Here is a 21867-nt window from a genome sequence, read left to right as displayed (position 1 = left end):
CGATGGTGGGGTGTCCGCTCTCATCTGACGGCGGGAACAGGTTTCCTAGCCCCGGCCCACCAGGTGACGGTGACGACGGACGCCTCCCTGGAAGGTTGGGGAGCGCACTCCGGAGGTCTCCACGCGAGAGGCCTTGGCTCCCGGAGGAGGAGACTCTCCACATCAACATCTTGGAGCTCTGTGCAGTGTTCTGGGCCCTCAGGTCCTTCCTCCCGTCCCTCAAGGGCAAGGTGGTGACGATCTTCACCGACAACACCACCACGATGTTTTACATTCGGAAGCAGGGCGGAACCAGATCCCCGGCCCTATCCAAGGAAGCCCAGGATCTGTGGCATTGGGCCGTCGCCCAAGGGATGTTTCTGGTGCCTCTTCATTTGGCAGGAATAAAAAACATGATCGTCGACTCACTCAGCAGAGAGCTGCGCTCGTGCCACGAGTGGGAACTGCGCCAGGATCAAGTGGACCGACTCTTCCGACGATGGGGCGAACCCCAGATCGATCTCTTTGCGACGGCAGCGAACTCCAAGTGCCGGAGGTTCGCCAGCAGGTTTCCCCAATCGAGGAGCATGGGCGATGCTTTCTCGTTCCATTGGGACGGCCTGTTCCTTTATGCGTTCCCGCCGTTGCTGTTGCTACTCCGGCTCGTCAACCAGCTCAAGAGGTCCCGGTGCAGGATGATCCTCGTCGCACCGGCGTGGCCGAGGCAGATCTGGTTCCCGGACCTTCTGGACTTGTCAGCGTCCACACCAGTCAAGCTGCCGACAGACACGGATCTTCTCTCCAGAGGAGGCGGCGCCATTCTTCATCACAAACCAGAGTCGCTGAACTTGCAGGCCTGGCTCCTGCAGCACTAGAGTTTGGAGGATACGACATCCCGGCCGACTGCAGAGAGGTTCTTGCGAAGGCCAGGGAATCCTCAACTCTCAAGTGCTACGGACACAAATGGAAGAGGTTCTCTGTCTGGTGCCGTGCACAGAAGATTAACCCTCTGCGGATTACGGCCCCTCAAGTACTGCCGTACCTACTGTCCTTGGCCAAAGCTGGACTGGCTCACGCCTCCATCAAAATACATCTGGCTGCAATCTCCCGATATACCAGGACGACGGGACGGGCGTACTTGTGGTCTCATCGACTGGTGAAGGAATTTATGAAAGGACTGTTCCGATCATTCCCGCCGGTGAAGGCCCCTGCCCCGGCGTGGGAGCTCAACGTGGTGCCGACTAGGCTCATGGGGGGGGCCCCATTCGAGCCTATGCATTCAGTGCCGTTGAAGTTTGTCGTGGAAGACAGCATTCCTCGTGGCCATCACCTCTGCACGACGAGTGGGAGAGATCCAGGCCCTGTCTTGCAAGCCTCCATACTTGACTTTTCATGACACGAGGGTGGTGCTGAGGACGCACCCATCCTTTATGCCCAAGGTGCCGTCGGACTTCCACCTCAACGAGCCCTTGGTGTTGCCAGTTTTCTTCCCGTCGCCTTCGTCGCCGGCTGAGAGGACTCTGCACTCGCTGGATGTAGCTAGAGCGCTGAAGTTCTACGTGGAGCGCACGAAGAGTTTTCGGAAGACGTCACAGCTGTTTGCGAACTTTGGACCTGTGAATCAAGGGAAGGCTCTCTCGAAGACTTCCATTTCCAGATGGCTCTCCGGCTGCATCATGCACTGTCACCGGTTGGCAAACCGACCGCTGCCCGGCCGTCCGAGAGCCCATTCGACCAGAGCGATCGCTGCTACCACGACGTTCCTGTCTGGTGTGCCCCTGCTGGACATCTGCAGGGCTGCGACGTGGAGGTCGACGCACACCTTCACAAGATTCTACTGCATCGATCGGGACTCCAGGAAGGAGTCCAGGGTCGGCCAAGCAGTGCTGCGCAACCTGTTCGCCTAAGGTGAGCCTGGTGAGGAGGAAAGAGTTGGTTAATGTTGAGTTGTTGTATTGCTTAATGTTGAGCCTGTTGCCACCTCCCGTGGTTGTGCATGTGTGTACTTCTATGTATTCTTTTTCATGAGCATGTGAATCCATGCCAGACCCCATGCTGGAGAAGGAACAAGTTACTTACCTGTAACTGTTGTTCTCCAGCATGGGTCTGGCATGGATTCACATGCGAACCCTCCCGCCTACCCCTCTGCGGCTCTTCACTTGGTCATACTGCCACTTTACGTGCTACCAAATCTGAGGATGGCTCCTGGAGGCTGGATTTAGGGAGAGGGCAGTCATTGGCTGGGGGCAGTATGACCCAGAGACCAGTGATTGGTTACTACTAAGAAAGACAGATCAGAAACGAAACTGATACTGATTTTTTTCTATACCGAGGATTCCCGGCCTGACGGGGAATATTCATGAGCATGTGAATCCATGCCAGACCCATGCTGAAGAACAACAGTTACAGGTAAGTAACTTGTTCCTTAATTTTATATCTGCATCTTTGTTAGGGAAACCTTCATACACATTTGGTTATAAGCAACCATCTGTTTTCCTCAGTCTGCAAACAGTCTGTGTTTACATGTATACAAAGTTCCTATCGTGGAACATGAAAAGCTTTATTTAAGTTCTTCATTTTGTTGTTGGAACATTCCATGCTCTGTGTTACCATAGATGAGAGCTCCAAGAGTATTCTAAAGTTTCTGGAATCAATCTTTTGTTGTGAAGGCTTTCCAAACAAAATTCTCAGCCAATGGACTTCAACTGGTTTCTAGAGATATAGAAAATGTTGAACATGTGTTGAAAGGTTCGGTCGCACCCTCATGGATGTGTTTAGAATTGCCATGTGAACTGGAGGTGACTGGGTCAGGGTTGTTATGCAGCATGTTTCCAATATAGAATAGTGCCACACTGCACCACAAGAGTGACACTTTCTGAATTACTGAGAAGGTACAAACAAAACCCCACACTGTATCCAGGATGCATGGACAGGGGTGCCATCAGAGATGGTATCAGAGATGTTGTGGACATTCAGCATGTGAGAGAAAACCATATATAGGGTCATGAAGCAAAGAGAATGTATAATCAATAGAACTGTGTGAAGAACGTAGTGCTACTGCCTGAGAGTGAAACCGAGGTGCAACTTCCACGTAGGCTCTGGAAGGGTTTACCTTGGTATTCCAATAGAATGGTGGTTTAAGAAGATCTTGGTTGTGCGGTACATGTGCAAAGTGAAGACATTTGTAATAAGGACAGATTTGCTCTTCAGCGCCAGGAGAATAAAAAAATGATTTGATGTTGCCAAAGGAAGGAGGCGGGTCCTTGTTATAAACAATCACCTGTTTTCCTCAGTCTGCAAAGACTGTTTACATTTTTACACATTTGCTATCATGGAGCATGGATGGCTTTAAGTCCTTCATTCTATTTTTGGAACATTCCAATGCTTGTCTATCCATGGTACCGGCTGGGACTCGATGAGCAGGCAGAGCAAGAGGAGAACGGACGGTTGAAGGATATCGGTAATTTCGGGGTCCCACAGATAATTGCTTGAATGTCTTTTTAAGAATGTGCAAGATATCAACATTTTAAGTGTAGCTCCTTCTGCATGGCAGTATTTCCTGATCTATAGGTTGCATTGTAAATTATGTCATGTGTAACTTTGTTAAATCAAATTGTGTTGCTGATGTCCTCGTTGTAATATTCTTATTGTTGGAAATATTCTAATTTAAAATTCTCTGCACAATAATCATTCACATCCATGCTATTCTCCAGCTGCTTCAAACCAATATGTTGTACTCTTCTAGGAAATGTTGTAGGATGCCTGGGACATTCTTTCTTGAACCAGAGTTTTCTTGGTAGCAAGGAGCATGGTGGATTTCTCTATGTTGCAGTAACGTATCAATCTCTTCAGGACCTCGTGCTTCCAACTCCACCCTACCTATTCGGCATCCTGATTCAGAAGTGGGAGACGCCATGGGCAAAAGTATTCCCCATACGGTTAATGCTACGGCTTGGAGCTGAATACAGGCGTAAGTAACAATTAAGCAAAGCCTTAGGATTAATCCCTATGTGGCAAGCATCATAATGATGAATATTTGTATGTTCATAATGTAGTCTGTGGTGTCCCTTGTCGAAGCTTGACTAATCTATTCACCTTTTTAAAGGGAATCTCACTTGTCATCTAAAAACTCACTGTTTCTTTCCTGCCCAACGCAGTCTGTATAACGCACATCATTGTGCCATTTACCCCATACAAACTGTATATTCTCCGGTAAGGCAACACTACTTGAGCACACAGCAGGCTTCATACATAAGTTAAACTGAGCCATATATGTGGACACATACACAGAGGGAACATCTTGCATAATTTCCACTTGGATCGGAAAGTAGCCCTGGATCACAGCTCCTCTTTCCTATGGTTTATTTTCTGTAGCTCTGTCAGGTTATGCCCCACAAGCAAGGTTTCAGGCAATGCATTGACATGGTATTTGCTTGAAATGCCTTCATCTGGATCACCCTTGTCCTCTGCATGGTTTCAACTCGCTCTTCTTCAAGTTAGTTTTGGTGTGGCTTGTCGGGTGCGAAGACACCTTTAAGCAACCGCCATCAATTTCCTTTGGCATGTTAATCACACAAAAGCATAACCACTCCTTTCCATTGAGTTACTGTTCCAGCAGGAGCATCCGGGTTGTAGTGTGTTCACAATCTTTAGATTACCTCTCTGCTGAATATCTGCTTTCAGACCAAATTGTCCTTTGGACCTTATTTGCTGGCTGGAGCTTTCACTGGGTTTTCTCTAGGGCTCAGCCAGGATATTTAATGAAGACCTCATTACAGGAAGAATTCCAGAGTGCTTTAGCTTTAAATTGGTCTGTGTAAGCCCAGTGATACGAAGTAGCCTTGCTCATCCAAATGGACGCACATACTATTCTCTGCCTCTTTTTGTTCCCTCCAAATATGCATAAACTAGTATTCTGTCAGAAAGAGGGAGGCCTCGGGCCAAGCTCAACCATTCGAAGTTGGCCCCGAAAGCCATAATCCCTTAAGCTGAATTTGTGGGTCCAAGTCCTTTCCTTTTGACCTCTGGCTCAGACTCCTTGGCACATTTCCTTTTAAGCATCTTTGAGCCATTACCTGGCCCATGAGATCCTCAGCACGGGGCACATAATTGACTGAGGTTGTGGCAGAACTATTTAGGACATATGAAATTCAATATTCCTTATTCCTAGGCTTACCTTTCAATAAAGCAAAGAGTTACCAATGGGTTCCAACATTGTGGTCCCTTATCCACCCACACAGTATATAATGATATGATAAATTGTTTATAATGCACCTGTACATAAGTGTTTCTAGGCGTGACAAGGCAAGGGAGGGAAGACAGAGGGAGGACAAAACAAACTATTTTACTAGGCCTTGTTAGGAAGGAGTTGGTGCTTTTCTTCATTCCCAAGATTCCGAAGCACTTTAGAATTAGGAAAGACTTCTGTTAACTATTTTATAAGCACTACAATAGTCCAGGGGGGAGTATAGTCACTAAATGAAGATAGTTAGTACTTAAATATAAGGTGCAAATAACTATTTAGTTGAATGAATTTGTAATAACTGTTAAATTGTAGTTCCTTTTAAAATCTCAAAGCACGGTGAATGCAGCCTGTGCTAAAAATAGACTACAGGCATTGCGTCATCGAGGCTAAGGCTGGCGGAGAGCACGAGGTAACTCAGCAGCTGTTGGCTGTCTGTCAAAAGCCCATGTATTCTAAATGGAGACTAAAAGATTCAATGCACGACATAGAGTACTATGGCAACAAGTCTTTTTAGGAGAATTTCTGTACCATATAAAATATAAGAATATTGAGTGAAGTGTTCAGAGTATGGCGGGAAGGTGTATTTATATATAAATGTTTATAATATAGAAAGTAATGCGAAACAAGAGCTACAATGTATTTTTGCATAGGCTAGCATTATGTTAAGTAACTTGTCCCAACCGAACCCCGGCCATGCAAGAAAGCAGACTGCAGAATCCCTTGTAAGTAAGACCATTTTGGATGAGCTATGCCGTTATCCAGTGACCAAGTCAAACAGTATATAAGGCGCCTGCTTGGCATTAGTCTGTAGGAGGCAAAATGCTGGTCGGGGGGGGCAGAGTCCTCTGGCCCCACCTCCCCCCCTCCTCATATCATCTTTGTACAGATTGGCTGGCTGGCTGAGGTTTGAGAGGGGCAGGGAGGCCATTCCAAAGGGAGGCACCTGCTGAGAGAGATCTACCCCAGACTCTGCCGGAGAAGCGTCTGAGCCTCAAGAGAGTTGGAGGTGGCTGAGCAAAGGGCTCGAGACGGAAGGTGTTTTGGAACAGAGAGTTGGATGTAGTGCTGGTCCCTCTTCCCAGAAGGCCTTGTGAACAATGCAGAGGGTCTTGGACTTGATCCTTTCAACCACCGGGAGCCAGTGGAGAGATTTCAGGGCTGGAGAGATACAGTCCCTGGGCTTGAGGCCAAGAACCAGTCAAGTCTCGCAGTCCTGTTCTGGATTAGTTGCAGAGGAAGGCAGATTGAGAAAGAGGCTGTTGAAGTAGCCCAGCCTAGAGAGAACCAGGGCTCTGGAGACAGTGAGCTTTTGGGGAAAGTGAGAAAAGGAAGAATTCCTCTGAGGAGGTGCAGCTGGTAGTGGGCTTCTTGGCAAGGTCCGTAATGTGAGGAGAGAGTGAGTCGGAGAGGACACTAATGTTTTTTGCCTCGCTGGAAGGCGAAGGAAGAGGGCCCAAGTAAGATGGCCAGAGTGAGAGAGGGAAAGCGAGAGCAGGAGTCCCAATGAGAAGGGTCTCGGTCTTACTGGCATTAAGGCAGATATCGTTCGAGGTGCACCAGTCCTGAATCAAGGATAGACAGTCAGAAATGAGGGAGAGAGGAGAGGAGGCTGAATGGAGCCTGAAAGAAAGTTGCGTGTCATCTGCATAACACAAAGTTAAAGGAGAAGGTAGAGATAAGATGGGCTAAAGATGCCAAGTAGACATTGAAGAGCCAGGGTGAGAGGTTGGAGCCCTAGGGAACACCACATGTGGGGAGAGGTGGTGGAGAGAAAAGACCCAAGTTGGACCTGGGAGGGTCGGTCAAAAATCAAGGTGGACAACCACTCCAGGCACTGATCGATGATGCCAAGGTTCTCGCAGAGTCGATTTGATCAGGATGGTGTGATTGACCGTGTCAAAAGCAGAGGAAAGGTCAAGGAGGATGAGGACAGAAGAAAGGCTAGAATCTAGATTAATGAGCAGATATCCATGGGTCTTCATAAGAGCAGTTTCCATGCCTCTGGTTGCTCTGAAGCCAGACTGATGGTCATGGAGACAACCAACAGATTCAGTGTGGAGAGTAAGCTGGGAGATGGCCAGCTTATCCAGCAGTTTGCCCAGGGAAGGAGTGATGGAGGTCGGACTATAGTTTGGCAGACAGGTAGGGTCGACAAAAGGCTTTTTAAGGAGGGGTTGCACAAGGGAGTGCTTGGGGAAGAGAGGGGAAAGATCCAGTGGCAAAAGAGTGATTGCAGAAATCGGCCAAGGCTGGAGCGAGGGTATCAATGTGGTTCTTGTGGAGCTGGGTAGCACCTGTTTCGATGACACTTTCATAGATCGGACTTGGGGAGGGAACAGGAGAGTTGGCCAGCTCTTTGCAGATGTTAGACTTTGGCTGTGTTGTTGAAGGCCGCGGAGAAGCAGGCTTGGATGTGCACTCTTCTTGGACAGGACAGAGTCTGTATTGCCTTTGGAGCAGGCGGAAGGCCAATTTGTCAGAGGATGCGCCAAAGCCCTCCACTTCCTCACTATCTTGAACTTGCGTTTCAGGGCGGGCAGGGTGGAGTCATACCAAGAATTGCACTTGGAGGTAGACTTCTGAGGGATTCTCATGACGGTGGCAAAGACGTCCAGAGTGTTTAAGATAGAAAGATGTAGGTTAGAGAGGACTGTGTTAGATTGTGAGTCAGCCGCGTAGGAGGGGCAGAGAAAGTAGCGGCAAAGGCATCCTCTGACACACGCTTTATGGGCCGAATGACGGAGAAGATAGGTGGCAGTGCTGGGGTAGGATTAGCATGAGGGACGGAGAGTTTCAGGTAAGAGGAGAACAGAAAGTGGTCCGTCCAAGAGAGTAGTGGTGAGAGGGTTAGAGGGGGGGGGATGTCTGGGGAGATGAGAATATCCAAGGTAATGGCGGTTTGTCCGGTAGTGTGTGTCAGACCAGAGGGGAGAATGGAAAGAGTGTCGCAGAGGTTGCAGAAGAGCCCAGAGGAGGGATTAGAAGCATCTGAGGAGGAGAAGTTTAGAGGTAGAGGCAAAGAGGGAAGAGAAGTCGGCCCACTCTTGAGAGGAAGAGGGAAACCTGGCCAGGTGGCCTGTAGATGGTGGTGATGGTCAGAGATGCAGTAGAGATAGAAAGCCTGCTGACCAGGCAGTCAGAGGATGAGTAGGCCTTTGTAGGAATGACAGAAGCAGGGATCCACTCCTGAAAGATCAGAGCTACTCTCCTCCGGGTTGATTGGTTCTGGATTCGGAGTTGATCTTGTAGCCATAAGGGAGGAGAGTGTCTAAACCCGTGACAGAGCTGGCCATAAACCATGTCTCAGTGAGAACAAAGAAATCTAGGTCAAGTTCTTTGAGGAGGTGGCAGATGTCAGAGGAGTGTAAGACAGCAGAGCCAGAGTTGAGTAGTGACATGGAGCATGTTGCCACATTGGTGGGCGGGGGAGAGGGAGGAGGAGGAAGAGGAGGAAGAGGAGGAAGAGGAGGAAGAGGAGGAGGAGCAGGAGGATCAGGAGGAGGAGGAGGAGGAGGAGGATCAGGAGGATCAGATGGACATTAATGATTTGTATTTTATTTATTTATATAGCGCAGCCAGGCCCAAGGGCAACCGGGCACATATCTTGACAATGTAAGTACAAAACAGTAATGGTTACAGGTTGGGAAAGAGGAAGTATGAAAGTATATACTACAGTAGAGTTTCACAAGGTATGCAGGATGACATGCGAGAATATTTACAGTTGCTGTATAGTTATACATATTATACATATTGTAGATATTGTACACTGCACATTATCTACAGTTTAGCAAAAAGTAAATACAGATAACGGCAGTTGAGGAACCAAAAGCCGTCCAAGCTGAATTGAGTCGTTTAGACAGCTGTGGTAACTAGCCACAATTTGGTTCTTTGTTTGAAAAGGGTAGGAGAATGTTAAGTTCTGATGTGTAATGGAAACGAATTCCATAGTTTGGAGGCAAGGACCGGGAAGCTAGTTTACCCAGCTTTGTGCAATTTGAATCTGGGGATGTTCCAGCATTGTGCTTGAGCCGATCTAAGTATGCAAGTAGGCGTGTAGTAAGAGAAGCGAGAGGAGAGGTAGGAGGGGGCCTGATTATTCAAACATTTATGCGTGACAGTGAGAGATTTCAATGATATTCTTTGGGTTACTGAAAGCCAATGTAAACTTCTCCTAGCTTCAGAGATGTGTGAGGATCTGGTGATGTTGAGGGTGGCTCTGATGGCGTTATTTTGGGTAACCTGTAATTTGTTCAGGTTACGTTGACTGGTCCCTAGGTATAAGGCATTACAATAGTCCAGTTTGGACATAACCAATGTCCTAGCCAAGATAGTACAATTCTGAGTGGTGAGGAAAGGGCGGCATACTGTAATAAGCTTACATGTGTAAGCGGAGTCCTAGACAACTGCGTTAGTTTGTCTAATCAATGATAAAGTGGAGTCGAGGTAGATTCCTAATGTTTTGGTGTTGGAGGAAACTTCAATAGAATTACCATCGATGATGAAAGTTTTGAATGCAGGGTCAAGTTTATTCAGTCGTCGTTGGGAACCCAGGATGAGGAGCTCTGTCTTGTCATCATTAAGACAGAGCTCATGCTGGGCAATCCAAGCTTGGATAACTTGATAAATGTCATTCAAGGCTTTTGCGTCAGCTATGTAGTCACCTGTGATTGGGATGAGTATCTGGGTGTCGTCAGCATAGTTGGTATATGTGACACCCAGATAATCAAGTACATCAAACAGCGGTTTAGTGAAGATGTTGTAGAGCGTTGGTGAGGTGCACGAGCCCTGTGGAACCCCACAAGGCACTGAGGTGGATTTTGCTAAGGCGGTAGGTGAGAATACCCTAATCTGCTCGTTATCCAGGAAGGAGCTGATCCATTTGGTAGCTTTATCATTGAAGTGGACAGCTGATTTCAAATGATGACACAAGATTTGATGGTTGACAAGATCAATAGCTGCCGAAAGGTGGAGGAGTAATAGTAGGGCCAATTTGCCGTTGTCTTTTAAATCCTCAATTTGTGTTTTGAGGTCTAATAAAGCTGTTTCTGTCCCATGCCTGGGGCGGAAGCCAGATTGTCTTGTGCCTAGCAGATTATTTTTTGTATTTTTGGATCTGTAAATACGCTGCCCTGTCCAGAATTTTCCATAAGAATGGGACTGTAGTGATCGGCCTATAATTGGTGGGGATACTCTGGTCCAGAGACGGTTTTTTGAGCAATGGGATGACCCAAGCGACCTTAAGGTTGTTAGGGACAGTGCCCGTGAGAAATGAGGCATTGATAAATGCAGTGATGAAGGGGACAAGTTTGTGGGAAGATTCCTTGATGATAGGTGTTAAGGAGAATTCTCTGTAAAGGCTAATTTCCCAAACCTAGTGAGTCCCCCAGCAGCTTTGCTGGATTTTTGGGGTTTCTTTTTTTCTCCTAAGAGTGAGACTCTTTCTCCCACTCTTAGGCCTGATTTGAGAATGTCCTTTGACTTTGTAATGTGTTTTATGGGCTATGGGGTCTTTTACTCCATAGGGCTTAATGCGTTTTTTTGAGATGTTACACAGCACCCTCAGTGCAGTAACACAGGGGTGTCATAGTGACCCCCAAACATAGACTCCATACCCTGGGACTGACTAGTGTCTCCCAGGGCATGTAAAGTCACCATTGACTTTACTAGTCTTAAATTGTGAACAGAACCAGTACAAACCATTGTGGAAGTACTGGTAGGGGTAATTAGATTGCCCCTGGGTCTGTTTTTCGAGGGGGCACTGTGCAGTCCCCCCTCGTCGAGTTTCTGGCTGGTGGCAGTGGTTACCACGCGAAATATTCCACCGGAATATTTCCTGTGGGATTTTCCCATTCATTTTAAACGCACCACTTTTTTGGTGCAATGTTAAAGATACCGCCGGGTTATTTAATATTTATTCCCTGGTTGGGTGTTTTTGCCAGGATTCGGTTTTAAAATGGCGTTTGTGTTCGCCTCTGTAACTCCAACCCAAGTCGAGCCCTTTGTTTCACTTTTGGCGTGCTTCTGCACAGAAGCCTCCAAAAGTGGTGCCACTCTGTCTGGGTCTACAGGATGTGTGGGAGGGGGGAAATAGGCACCCTGGACTGAGTTGCCTCGGCAACTCAAGTCGCACTCTTGTGTGATTGGCCCAGTGGTGAGCCGCCTGGCTCACCACTTAGCATGTTTGAGTGACAGCTAGGACTGATGAATGGGGGTTTTCTGCATAAAAGCAGGGCTTTGGGGACTGGAACTTCAGAAGTCGCCACAGGCCCTAAAGAATCCAAAGAGGGAGAAGCTGAGCCGACCTGCAACAACGACACCACTGGTGGAGCCCTGCTGAACCGCCTCACCACTTCCCGACGACAGAGAAGATCTTCATTCTGGAGAGTCTTCTTCCTTTGAACTGGTGGGGTTAACCAGTTCACCCTCTTTTTGCCTTCCTGGATCGTCTCGTGGTCGAATCGCCCGTGCCAAGCACCCCGGCGACTGGATAGCCACGCTTCACCACTACCGCGAATAAAAGGGTAGTACCTTTTAACCGAGAAACTCCACGGCTGGTTTCTTCCCTGGCAGTGCAACGACCTCCAGCTTTCCTCCACGTCGAGAACTTCACTTTCCCTGGATGAAGCACCAACTTGCAACCGCTACCAGGAACAACTGCCCCCGCTGGAGCATTATTACCATTTTAGGTACTGTCCCGCCTGGTCTCCCTTGCAACAGACTGTTCAATGTGTCCCGTAAATCCTTGACTCTCTATCCTGTGGTGACCTGGGATCTGTTAACTAACTTTTCTGAACTGATCCAACTCATTTTGAACTATCTGCAAAGACTTTTAAAGTCTACTTCAACTGTGTGATCTTGGGCACATTCCGCCTTGCTCTCCAAGAGTGGGCTTGGCCTATGAACTTTCTTTCTCTACAGTAGACTCTGTCTTTCCTGACTTGCCGTGGTTCTTTTAAAAGTGTTGGTATTGTGTGCTTTTCTATTTCTGCCCTTTTCCCCTCCCTTTTTAAATAATTATTGGAGTGCCATCTTGGTTAAGCGCTCACCTCTGCATTGATAAGTGGTGTTCTTTTCCTAAGACTTGTCGAATAACTAATCAGGGAGGTGGTTATATTTCTAGTGACTGTTTGAACTTGCTTGCCATATTAGTGCCAGTGTATTTTTATAAGTGTGTTTTTAAATAAATAACTATATACTTTTATACCAAAGCTCTGGTCAGTGTTTGCTTGTGCTACTGTATTTTTGTACCTAATGTGTCTACTCTATATACTGCCTAACTCTTCTTGAGAGAAGTCTGACTGCTCAGCCACAGCTACCAGGTAAATCTGGGTGGTACAGACTGCTACCAATTGGGTTTACTGCCAACCTATAGTCTTAAACTTTTTGCAGTGGTCCCTAAGGGAACTGCACAGGTTTCTGCCTAACAATAGGAGCGTGACAAGAGTCACCTTGACAGTTGGAAGGTTTCAATGTATTGATGATACTTTCTACCTCCGTAATCGTGAGTGGGGCTAAGCTAAAAGGAGTGTGCGTGAATAAATTGTTTCTAGGTTTATTTGTCGAAGGTTTGGTAAGGAGAGATGTTTGTAAGCAATTTTGCTTAGCTTCGATTTTAGATTGTAAGGTGGATATTTTGGTGAGGAGAGCTTTTTGAATGTTTTCGCACCACATGCTATCCTTATTGCAAATTTCGGGGCTAGAGGACGGGGATTCTAGTTCCTTAAGGGTTTTGAATAGCTCCTTCGTGTTGGATTTGGCCTGTGATGCGTTGGTTGTAGGTCTCTTTTTTTAGCTTTTAGAATAGCTTCCTTGTAATTCAGGGTTGCTAAGATGAGGATGTTTTTGTTAGTCGCAGAGGGAAGGTTTTTCCAAAGTGCTTTGGCACTCCGATTCTCTTTACGAAGAGTTCTGAGATAGGGAGGGAACCAAGAATTGAGGTGGGCACGCTGTTTAGGTTTCCTAGTTTTAAGTGGTGCTCTGGTATTAATTTCTTTGAATATGTCCACCAAGACCGTAGGGTCGTCGGATAAGAAAGCCTGATTATTTAGTATTGGCAGGGGATGTGAGGGAGAAGTTTGTCCTTGGTAATGCCCTTTTTGTTTCTGGTGGGAATGGATGGTGCAATGTTAGGTTTAGTGCGAGGTTCATTGGCTGGAATGTTGAATGTGATGATGTGGTGGTCTGACCAGGCACAAGGGTTGTTAGCGATGATATGCGTGTTGCAATTTAAGTCAGCGATCCAATCGAGCGCCCTACCTTTGGAGTGGGTGGGTTTGAGGATGCGGTGCGAGAATCCTAAATTGGAGATGTTACTGGCAATCTCACCAGCATGTGAGTTGTTAGGATCTAATAATCCAAGATTAAGATCACCAAGGAGTAAAACCTGGAAGTTGGGTTTAGTGTTGTCAGCCAAAATGGTTGAGATGTCATTAGAAAAAGTAGCGAGATGACCCGGGGGTCTGTATATAAGGTGCATAGTAGCTGTGCTGTTGTGAGATAGAAAAAGTTTAGCTGAGAGGGACTCAGCCGAGCTGAATTGTGTGTTGGGAATCAGTCTTATATTGATGTAGTCTCTGTGGATAAAAGGGACTCCACCTCCTTTGGAAAGGTTGGAATTGTGGTTGTTTCTGATAATGGAATATCCATTAGGGATGGCGAGTGCCAGTGAAGGGCCTAAAGCTGCGTGCAACCACGTTTCCGTGATGGCAATAAAATCAAGGTTTTGTGTGGTGATGAGATCAGTGATGTCAAGGGCATGGGCCGGGAGGGACCCAACGTTGATGAGGGCACCCTTCACCTCATTTTTAGGCAGGGTCTTAGTTGTCTGGTTGTACCTGAGCAGTTTGGGTTTGGCAAGTGTTTGTGTGGAAGTAGGTTATGGGATGGGGTTTGGGTACATGGAGGAATCTAGTTCTTAATCTGTTCCTCGGGTGTAGCGGGCAGGGTTGATTAGTTATGGGTTTCGTGGCAAAGTGTTCGAGCCATAAGGCAGGCGAATTGAGGTAAGGGTTTGTGTCGTACAAGAGGTTCGGCTTTTGATTGGGGCAGTGTTTCTGTGTGCGTGGTAGAATGGGTGCGATGGTGTGGTAAGCCAGTGGCTTGGTAGCCAGGTTCAGAGCTGGAGACATTGTGATAGAGTGGTCAGCATAAGTCTTAGGTGTGTAATAAGGCAATGGTAGGTGAGATTGGGTCGAAGGGGTGACCAAGGCCCACAGTGCAGAGAAATGGCAGAAGATATATAGGTGCAGCAGCATAACTGAGTCTGGGTGGTGTGATAAGGTGGATGGTTAGGTGCAGAGGTCAGATGCATTTGTCATACGCAAATGTAACTAATGAAGCAGTCCAGTGTGTAATCACCTATGTTGGTTTCAGCAAGCATACAGTACAGCATACAGTATCCTTTACCATCAGGAAGCAGGTGAGTGCTACGCAGGGCAAGCCGACCCCAGATGCCCCCCCACAAAGTACTTTCTGTGCCCCCAGGCCCCTGTACCCTCTTTGCGTCCCCCTCTCCCCGCTCCTTCCTGGATCACCCTGCTCCCGCCTCCCATCCCGCCCCCCGTTCCCCATTGGCTAACTTGGCCCGTGGTCTCGGGTCTAGCGACCCGCGGTAGCCTCCCTGCTTCCTTTACCATCAGGAAGCAGGTGAGTGCTACGCAGGGCAAGCCGACCCCAGATGCCCCCCCACATAGTATTTTCTGTGCCCCCAGGCCCCTGTACCCTCTTTGCGTCCCCCTCTCCCCGCTCCTTCCTGGATCACCCTGCTCCCGCCTCCCATCCCGCCCCCCGTTCCCCATTGGCTAACTTGGCCCGTGGTCTCGGGTCTAGCGACCCGCGGTAGCCTCCCTGCTTCCTTTACCATCAGGAAGCAGGTGAGTGCTACGCAGGGCAAGCCGACCCCAGATGCCCCCCCACAAAGTATTTTCTGTGCCCCCAGGCCCCTGTACCCTCTTTGCGTCCCCCTCTCCCCGCTCCTTCCTGGATCACCCTGCTCCCGCCTCCCATCCCGCCCCCCCGTTCCCCATTGGCTAACTTGGCCCGTGGTCTCGGGTCTAGCGACCCGCGGTAGCCTCCCTGCTTCCTTTACCATCAGGAAGCAGGTGAGTGCTACGCAGGGCAAGCCGACCCCAGATGCCCCCCCACAAAGTATTTTCTGTGCCCCCAGGCCCCTGTACCCTCTTTGCGTCCCCCTCTCCCCGCTCCTTCCTGGATCACCCTGCTCCCGCCTCCCATCCCGCCCCCCGTTCCCCATTGGCTAACTTGGCCCGTGGTCTCGGGTCTAGCGACCCGCGGTAGCCTCCCTGCTTCCTTTACCATCAGGAAGCAGGTGAGTGCTACGCAGGGCAAGCCGACCCCAGATGCCCCCCCACAAAGTATTTTCTGTACCCCCAGGCCCCTGTACCCTCTTTGCGTCCCCCTCTCCCCGCTCCTTCCTGGATCACCCTGCTCCCGCCTCCCATCCCGCCCCCCGTTCCCCATTGGCTAACTTGGCCCGTGGTCTCGGGTCTAGCGACCCGTGGTAGCCTCCCTGCTTCCTTTACCATCAGGAAGCAGGTGAGTGCTACGCAGGGCAAGCCGACCCCAGATGCCCCCCCACAAAGTATTTTCTGTGCCCCCAGGCCCCTGTACCCTCTTTGCGTCCCCCTCTCCCCGCTCCTTCCTGGATCACCCTGCTCCCGCCTCCCATCCCGCCCCCCGTTCCCCATTGGCTAACTTGGCCCGTGGTCTCGGGTCTAGCGACCCGCGGTAGCCTCCCTTCTTCCTTTACCATCAGGAAGCAGGTGAGTGCTACGCAGGGCAAGCCGACCCCAGATGCCCCCCCACAAAGTATTTTCTGTGCCCCCAGGCCCCTGTACCCTCTTTGCGTCCACCTCTCTCCGCTCCTTCCCGGCCATTTCCATCCTGGCCCAGGTAAGCGTGTGTGCTTGTGTTGCCCCTGCCCCCCCATGCCACCAATTTGGGGCTAGGAGACCCTTGCTGCCTCCCTTCTGCACGGCAGCTTTCCTCCCTTAGTGCCGCCCCCTTTGTCCTCCCCTGGCCCTGATTCGTCCACCTCCCCTTTATCCCTGACTTTCCCAGGGCAGCCCTCTGCCCGGCAGCCCCTGTGGCGAAGGGCCCCAAGGCAAAGGGCGGCTCCTACAGAGGCGGCTCCAGGACGTGTCAGCAGGTGTCCGCAAGGGACGCCAAGGAAGCCAACAAACGCCAACATAAACCGTGAGTGTGGCATGGGTGGGGAGTAGAGCAATCACTCTACTCCAGAAAACCCCCGCCACTCTATCTTACCTACCAATAACAGAGTGCCCTAATACTAGCATGTCCACTCTTGGATGGAATTGTGAATGTTAGCATGTCCACTCTTGGATGGAATTGTGAATATTGGCCTGCGTCACATCTAGATGGAATTGTGAATGTTAGCATGTCCACTCTTGGATGGAATTGTGAATGTTAGCATGTCCACTCGTAGTTGGAATTGTGAATGTTAGCATGTCCACTCTTAGATGGAATTGTGAATGTTAGCATGTCCACTCTTAGATGAAATTGTGAATGTTAGCATGTCCACTCTTAGATGAAATTGTGAATGTTAGCATGTCCACTCTTAGATGAAATTGTGAATGTTAGCATGTGAAAGTTGCATTTAGAAAGTGCGCCCTACAGCCTCTCTGGAAAATTGATTTTAATAGTGCGCCCAGTAGCATCTCTGGTAAATAGAATCTAGAAGTGTTCCCAATAGCCTGCCCACTCCTGCATTTCAATGGCCCGCAGTATAACGTCAACTAATGATTGCTAGCATACGCCACACTTAGATGGAATCTCTAACAACCTCTCTATGAAATTGAATCTAGAACTGTTCCCAATCGCATTTAGAAGTACGCCGGATAGCCCTCTGAGAAAGATACATTAGAATTGTTTGCATTTAGAAGCTGCCCCCAATTAGCCTCTCTGTGAAAGTTGAATTTATAAGTGTCCCCACCCGCATTAGAACTGTTCCCACCTCCATTTAGAAGTGTACCCAACTGCAGTTGGAAGTTGCGCCGGATAGCCTCTCTGAGAAAGTTGAATTAGAATTGTTCCCTCTTGCATGTAGAAGTGTACCCAACGGCATTTAGAAGTGTACCCAATTGCATTTAGAAGCTGCACCAAATAGCCTCTCTGCGAAAGCTGAATTTAGAACTGTTCCCACTTGCATTTAGAAGTGTACCCAGTTGCACCTGAAAGTTGCACCCAATAGCCTCCCTGAGAAATTTGAATTTAGAATTGCCCCCACCTGCTTTAGAATTGTACCCAATTGCATTTAGAAGCTGCGCCCAATTAGCCTCTCTGTGAAAGTTGAATTTAGATTGGTTCCCACTTGCATCAGAATTGTTCCCACCTGCATTTAGAAGTGTACCCAGTTGCACCTGAAAGTTTGCACCCAATAGCCTCTCTGTGAAAGTTGATTTTAGAATTGTTCCCACCTGCATTAGAAGTATACCCAATTTTATTTAGAAGTGACACCCAATAGCCTCTCTGAGAAAGTTGAATTAAGAACTGTTCCCACTCGCAACTGGAACTGTACCCCGCACCCTCTCTGAGAAAGTTGCATTAGAATTGCTCCCTCTTGCAATTAGAAGTGTATCCAACGGCATTTTAGGAGTGTACCCAATTGCTTTTAGAAGCTGCACCCAATAGCTTATCTGAAAATTGAATTTAGAACTGTTCCCACCTGCATTTAGAAGTGTACCCAGTTACACTTGAAAGCTGCACCCAATAGCCTCTCTGTGAAAGTTGAATTCAGAATTATTCCCACCTGCATTAGAATTATACCCAATCTTAATTAGAAGCTGCACCCAATTAGCCTCTCTGAGAAAGTTGAATTAAGAACTGTTCCTACCTGCATCTAGAATTGTACCCTGCACCCTCTCTGAGAAAGTTGAATTTAGAATTGTTCCCACCAACATTTAGAAGTGTACCCAATTGCATTTAGAAATTGCACCCAATAGCCTCTCTGAGAAAGTTGAATTTAGGACTGTTCCCACCTGCATTTAGAAGTACACCCAACTACATTTGAAGTTGCGCCCATTAGCCTCTCTGAAAAGTTGCTCAACTCAGTAGTATACCCAACTGCATTAAGAAAGTGTACCCAATTGCATTTAGAACCGTACCAAGTTGCACTTAGAAGTATACCCAATTGCTTAGAAGCACCAATTAGTCCTCGACTAGTTGAGCCCAGAAGTGTACCTATAAGTGTGAATCACCGACCCTAGAACTACAATCAGAAAACCCTCCCAAATCAACCCAAAGCTCACACCAATCATGAGCGCACCAACTCCACCAGTGCCCATCAGAAACCCAAGACCACTCATCTCCTGAACCCCACTGCCGACCCGCCAGCACTGCCCATGCCCGCTCCCCCCACTACCACACCCCACCCTGCAATCACCCACCCCCCGCCTTGCCATCATACCCCTGCCACCTCCCCCCCCCCCCCTCTGACCCGCCTACCCTCTCTCACACCAATCGCAGCAAAGAAAGCGTGCGGACCGGACAAGTGTGCGGACTGGACAAGGGTGTGAACTAGACGATGATAATGACTGGACGAATGTGTGGAGCGGACGAGTATGAGGAACGGACGAATATGTGCAATGGACGATACTTAATATGCTTTGGAATGGAGGAAACACTTGAAAACATACATCATACCACACCCCATGCTTACTCTCCCCCTTACACCACCACTCATCTAGAACACAGAGATACTATGACACCATTCGGTATAACTGTTCTCATATCTACATTCTCCCGCTTACTCCACATCACTCTAAGTAATCATTGCTGGTTTCACCCCCCCCAGCCAGGCGTTCTCCTCAGGCCTAACGCAGCCACACTCGTTCTGGGTAAAACCGACCAGAGCAAACACATACTCCTGACCGCTCAACCACCACACCTACAGCTAAGAAGCAGCTACCACTCGATTTCCGCACCAGCTGCACACATACCTGGTGCGCACACGCACTTTTGGACTCCCTCTACTCTCTCTACTGACCTGAACTTCGGTTCCCAAGGGCGTTCAACCTACCAGCGCCTTCAGACCATACCAATGGTATATAAGGCGCTATATAAATGCAAAATAACATAACATACAGGCCAGATGTGATAGTCCATATGAGGCCGCCTAATGCTATGGAGAAGAGACACAAATGGTATCATAGGTCAAAATGCTGAGCAGAGTATGCCACAAAGGGCTCTAGCAACAGACATGACTCAATGTAGGCTAAATACAAAAGTCCAGCAAGTTCCGCCTAGGGCAGGATGCCGCATACATGATCAGCAGAGTGGCAGTGCTGTATATTGGGGCAGACATTATACTTGGGAATGGCGAGTGTGGTAGCTTATACGTGCATGTACAGGTACGACTAGCAGGTTACAAATGCCAGAGTGCATCAAACAGTATACCTCACAAAATTAGAATGGCAGAGTGCAGCAGCAAAGGTATACGCAAATCAGGCGCAGTGTGTACTTGGGCTAAATCAAATAGTCATTAGCAGGGAAGCAGTTGTGTTGCACAATGCGTAGAATTTTGCTGTTGCGGTGCTGGCACATATATACTTTACGGTGGCTATGAGGAACGAACGCGTGTGAAGTTACAAGCATTCGGAGGCGTTCATAATTACGATAAGATCAGACGGGCAGCTGCGTCTGGATTAATTATCGGGTGCTATGGGTCACAATGTGGGCACATATGGTATGGGCAACGAGAAGGTCAGCAGTCTCACCGTGAGGTTTGTGGAGGCGAGTTGTCCTCCGGATGATGATGATGGTGAGTGCAGATACCACGCAGGTTGACAGAGAGCAAGGACCTAGAGCAGCCTGCAGCACGGCATGCTCGGTCAGCTCGGTCAGCTGCCTTTTTCCTCTGCCTTCTTCGGAAGGCCGGCGCTCGCCTGCCGGCGAGAGGGGATTGGCTTTAAGGCACTGCCAATCTGGTTACAGAGGTGCCTGATGGTCCGTGTGGACAAAGGATGCAAAAAACGTGTCGGCCATCTTAGAAGGGGTAAGCACGTGTTGTAACAATTGCAAGATGCACTCCTGTGCGTTCAGAGCAGGCAATTAAACCTTATATAAGGCCTTGAAGGAGTGGAAGCAGGCCAAGAGAGCCACCCACTGTGTGCCACCATTAATGGGAGAGGAAGAGATGGGAGAGAGAGCCGATACGATGTAAGGGAACGACGGAAGATGTTAGTCTGTCTGGAGGGAAGCACTGATGTAGGTATCAGCGATAGGGAGGCCTGGGTTCTTGGCCAGGATGTCCCTCTTGAACTTCTTCCTTCCAGACTTAGTGAGAGGGATAAGATAGGGGATAGAGTAGCGTTTAGAGAAGATGGGAGAAACGGAGAGCACCATACGGGTTGCAAGGAGGAAGGTAGGAGGAGGAGGAGGAGGAGGGAGGGAAGGAGGGAGGGAGGGAGGAGAGCTGCACAGCCCAATGCTGCACAATGCAGGGTGCGCGGGGGGCGGTCCCACAGTAGGGAGAACAAGGGTGACACAAACAGTACATAGAACCCACAGCAGGGTGGGGACCTAGAGAGGGCGAGAGCCTAATGTGTGTTCATAGTACAATAGCCACAGTTGAAGGGGACCTTGAGAGTGGGAGAGAGCCTAATGGGACACAGTACACATTAGCAGCAGATGAGGGGGACCTAGGGAAGGGACACAGCACAAAGTACAGTTAACCGCTTGTGGAGGATAGCTTAGGGTTGCACTGAGACAGAGTACATTATGTAGATGTAGGTTAAATGGGTATACATTGCTGTACTACTTTTAGGGACCTGTGACGAATCACTCCATATCAATGCTTCTCTCCCAGAGGGGACCCTTACACATGGGGCCAGAGAGGTGGGGCTGCTACCAGATAGTCCGTCTGGGGGTGGTACTCAGCAGGAGGATCCCATGGGTGGGGACCCCCCTCTTTGGGAAAGGTGAACACTTTTGAGGGAGAATGCGGCATGTTAACCACAATGCTGCCAAGCATTGCTCAGGCAATACCATGGACAGGTCCCAAGTACCACCACCCTCCGTCTCCTCTTTTTTCTGCTAGTTACCTCATACATAGCAGCGCTGTCTATCAGATAGACAATACTGTTACGAGGGAGAGTGAATATGGATGACTCCAAAAGTACTGACAAGAGCAGGGCAATGAAGAGCCCTATGTGGAACCAAGACAAACATGCTAGCTATCCGCCATAAAAACTCACAAAGGACTCTCCTTAGTGTCAGTCATGCTCCAGAGGAGCATTGTGCTGGGGAGCAGACCTGCGCAGAGAGGATTCGCTGCAGACCTGAATGCCTGGAAAGGAGAAGGCAGAGACTGAGAAGGCAGAGAAGAGCTAAGACTTAACCGAAGGCTGGGGAACCCATCGTCCGGAGGCAGGAAGTTAGCCATCTGAGTGATCCAGGCAGGACCAGACGTGTGGGGGGGAAACCAGTGTGGTGTCCGAGAACAGACCGTGAGAGCCCACGGGAAACCATACAAGCTTACTGGTGTTGCTGAGGAGCCTTGGGGATCAAGTTGTAAGGTATGCAGAGGGGGACTGGGAAGGCACTGGGAGACCTAGATGCTGTGGTTGGGAGGAAGTGCAGTGGGACTATGGCACCAAGCATAGAGA

At 48.9% G+C, this 21867-nt stretch overlaps 1 protein-coding gene across 2 annotated transcripts in view; it reads left to right on the top strand.

The window, feature by feature from the left end:
• Window positions 1-21867, top strand: part of ZFYVE9 (zinc finger FYVE-type containing 9) — a 1362935-nt gene that overhangs the window by 739715 nt on the left and 601353 nt on the right. For both annotated transcript variants that reach the window (XM_069642200.1, XM_069642199.1), the window contains exon 11: window positions 3725-3949. In XM_069642200.1, the coding sequence (XP_069498301.1) occupies window positions 3725-3949 (225 nt within the window). The remainder of the gene's footprint in view (window positions 1-3724; window positions 3950-21867) is intronic.

This window comes from Ambystoma mexicanum, chromosome 1q (genome assembly GCF_040938575.1).
Source record: "Ambystoma mexicanum isolate Mex_15411 chromosome 1q, UKY_AmexF1_1, whole genome shotgun sequence".
NCBI lineage: Eukaryota > Metazoa > Chordata > Amphibia > Caudata > Ambystomatidae > Ambystoma > Ambystoma mexicanum.
This window is presented reverse-complemented; position numbering and strand designations above follow the sequence as displayed.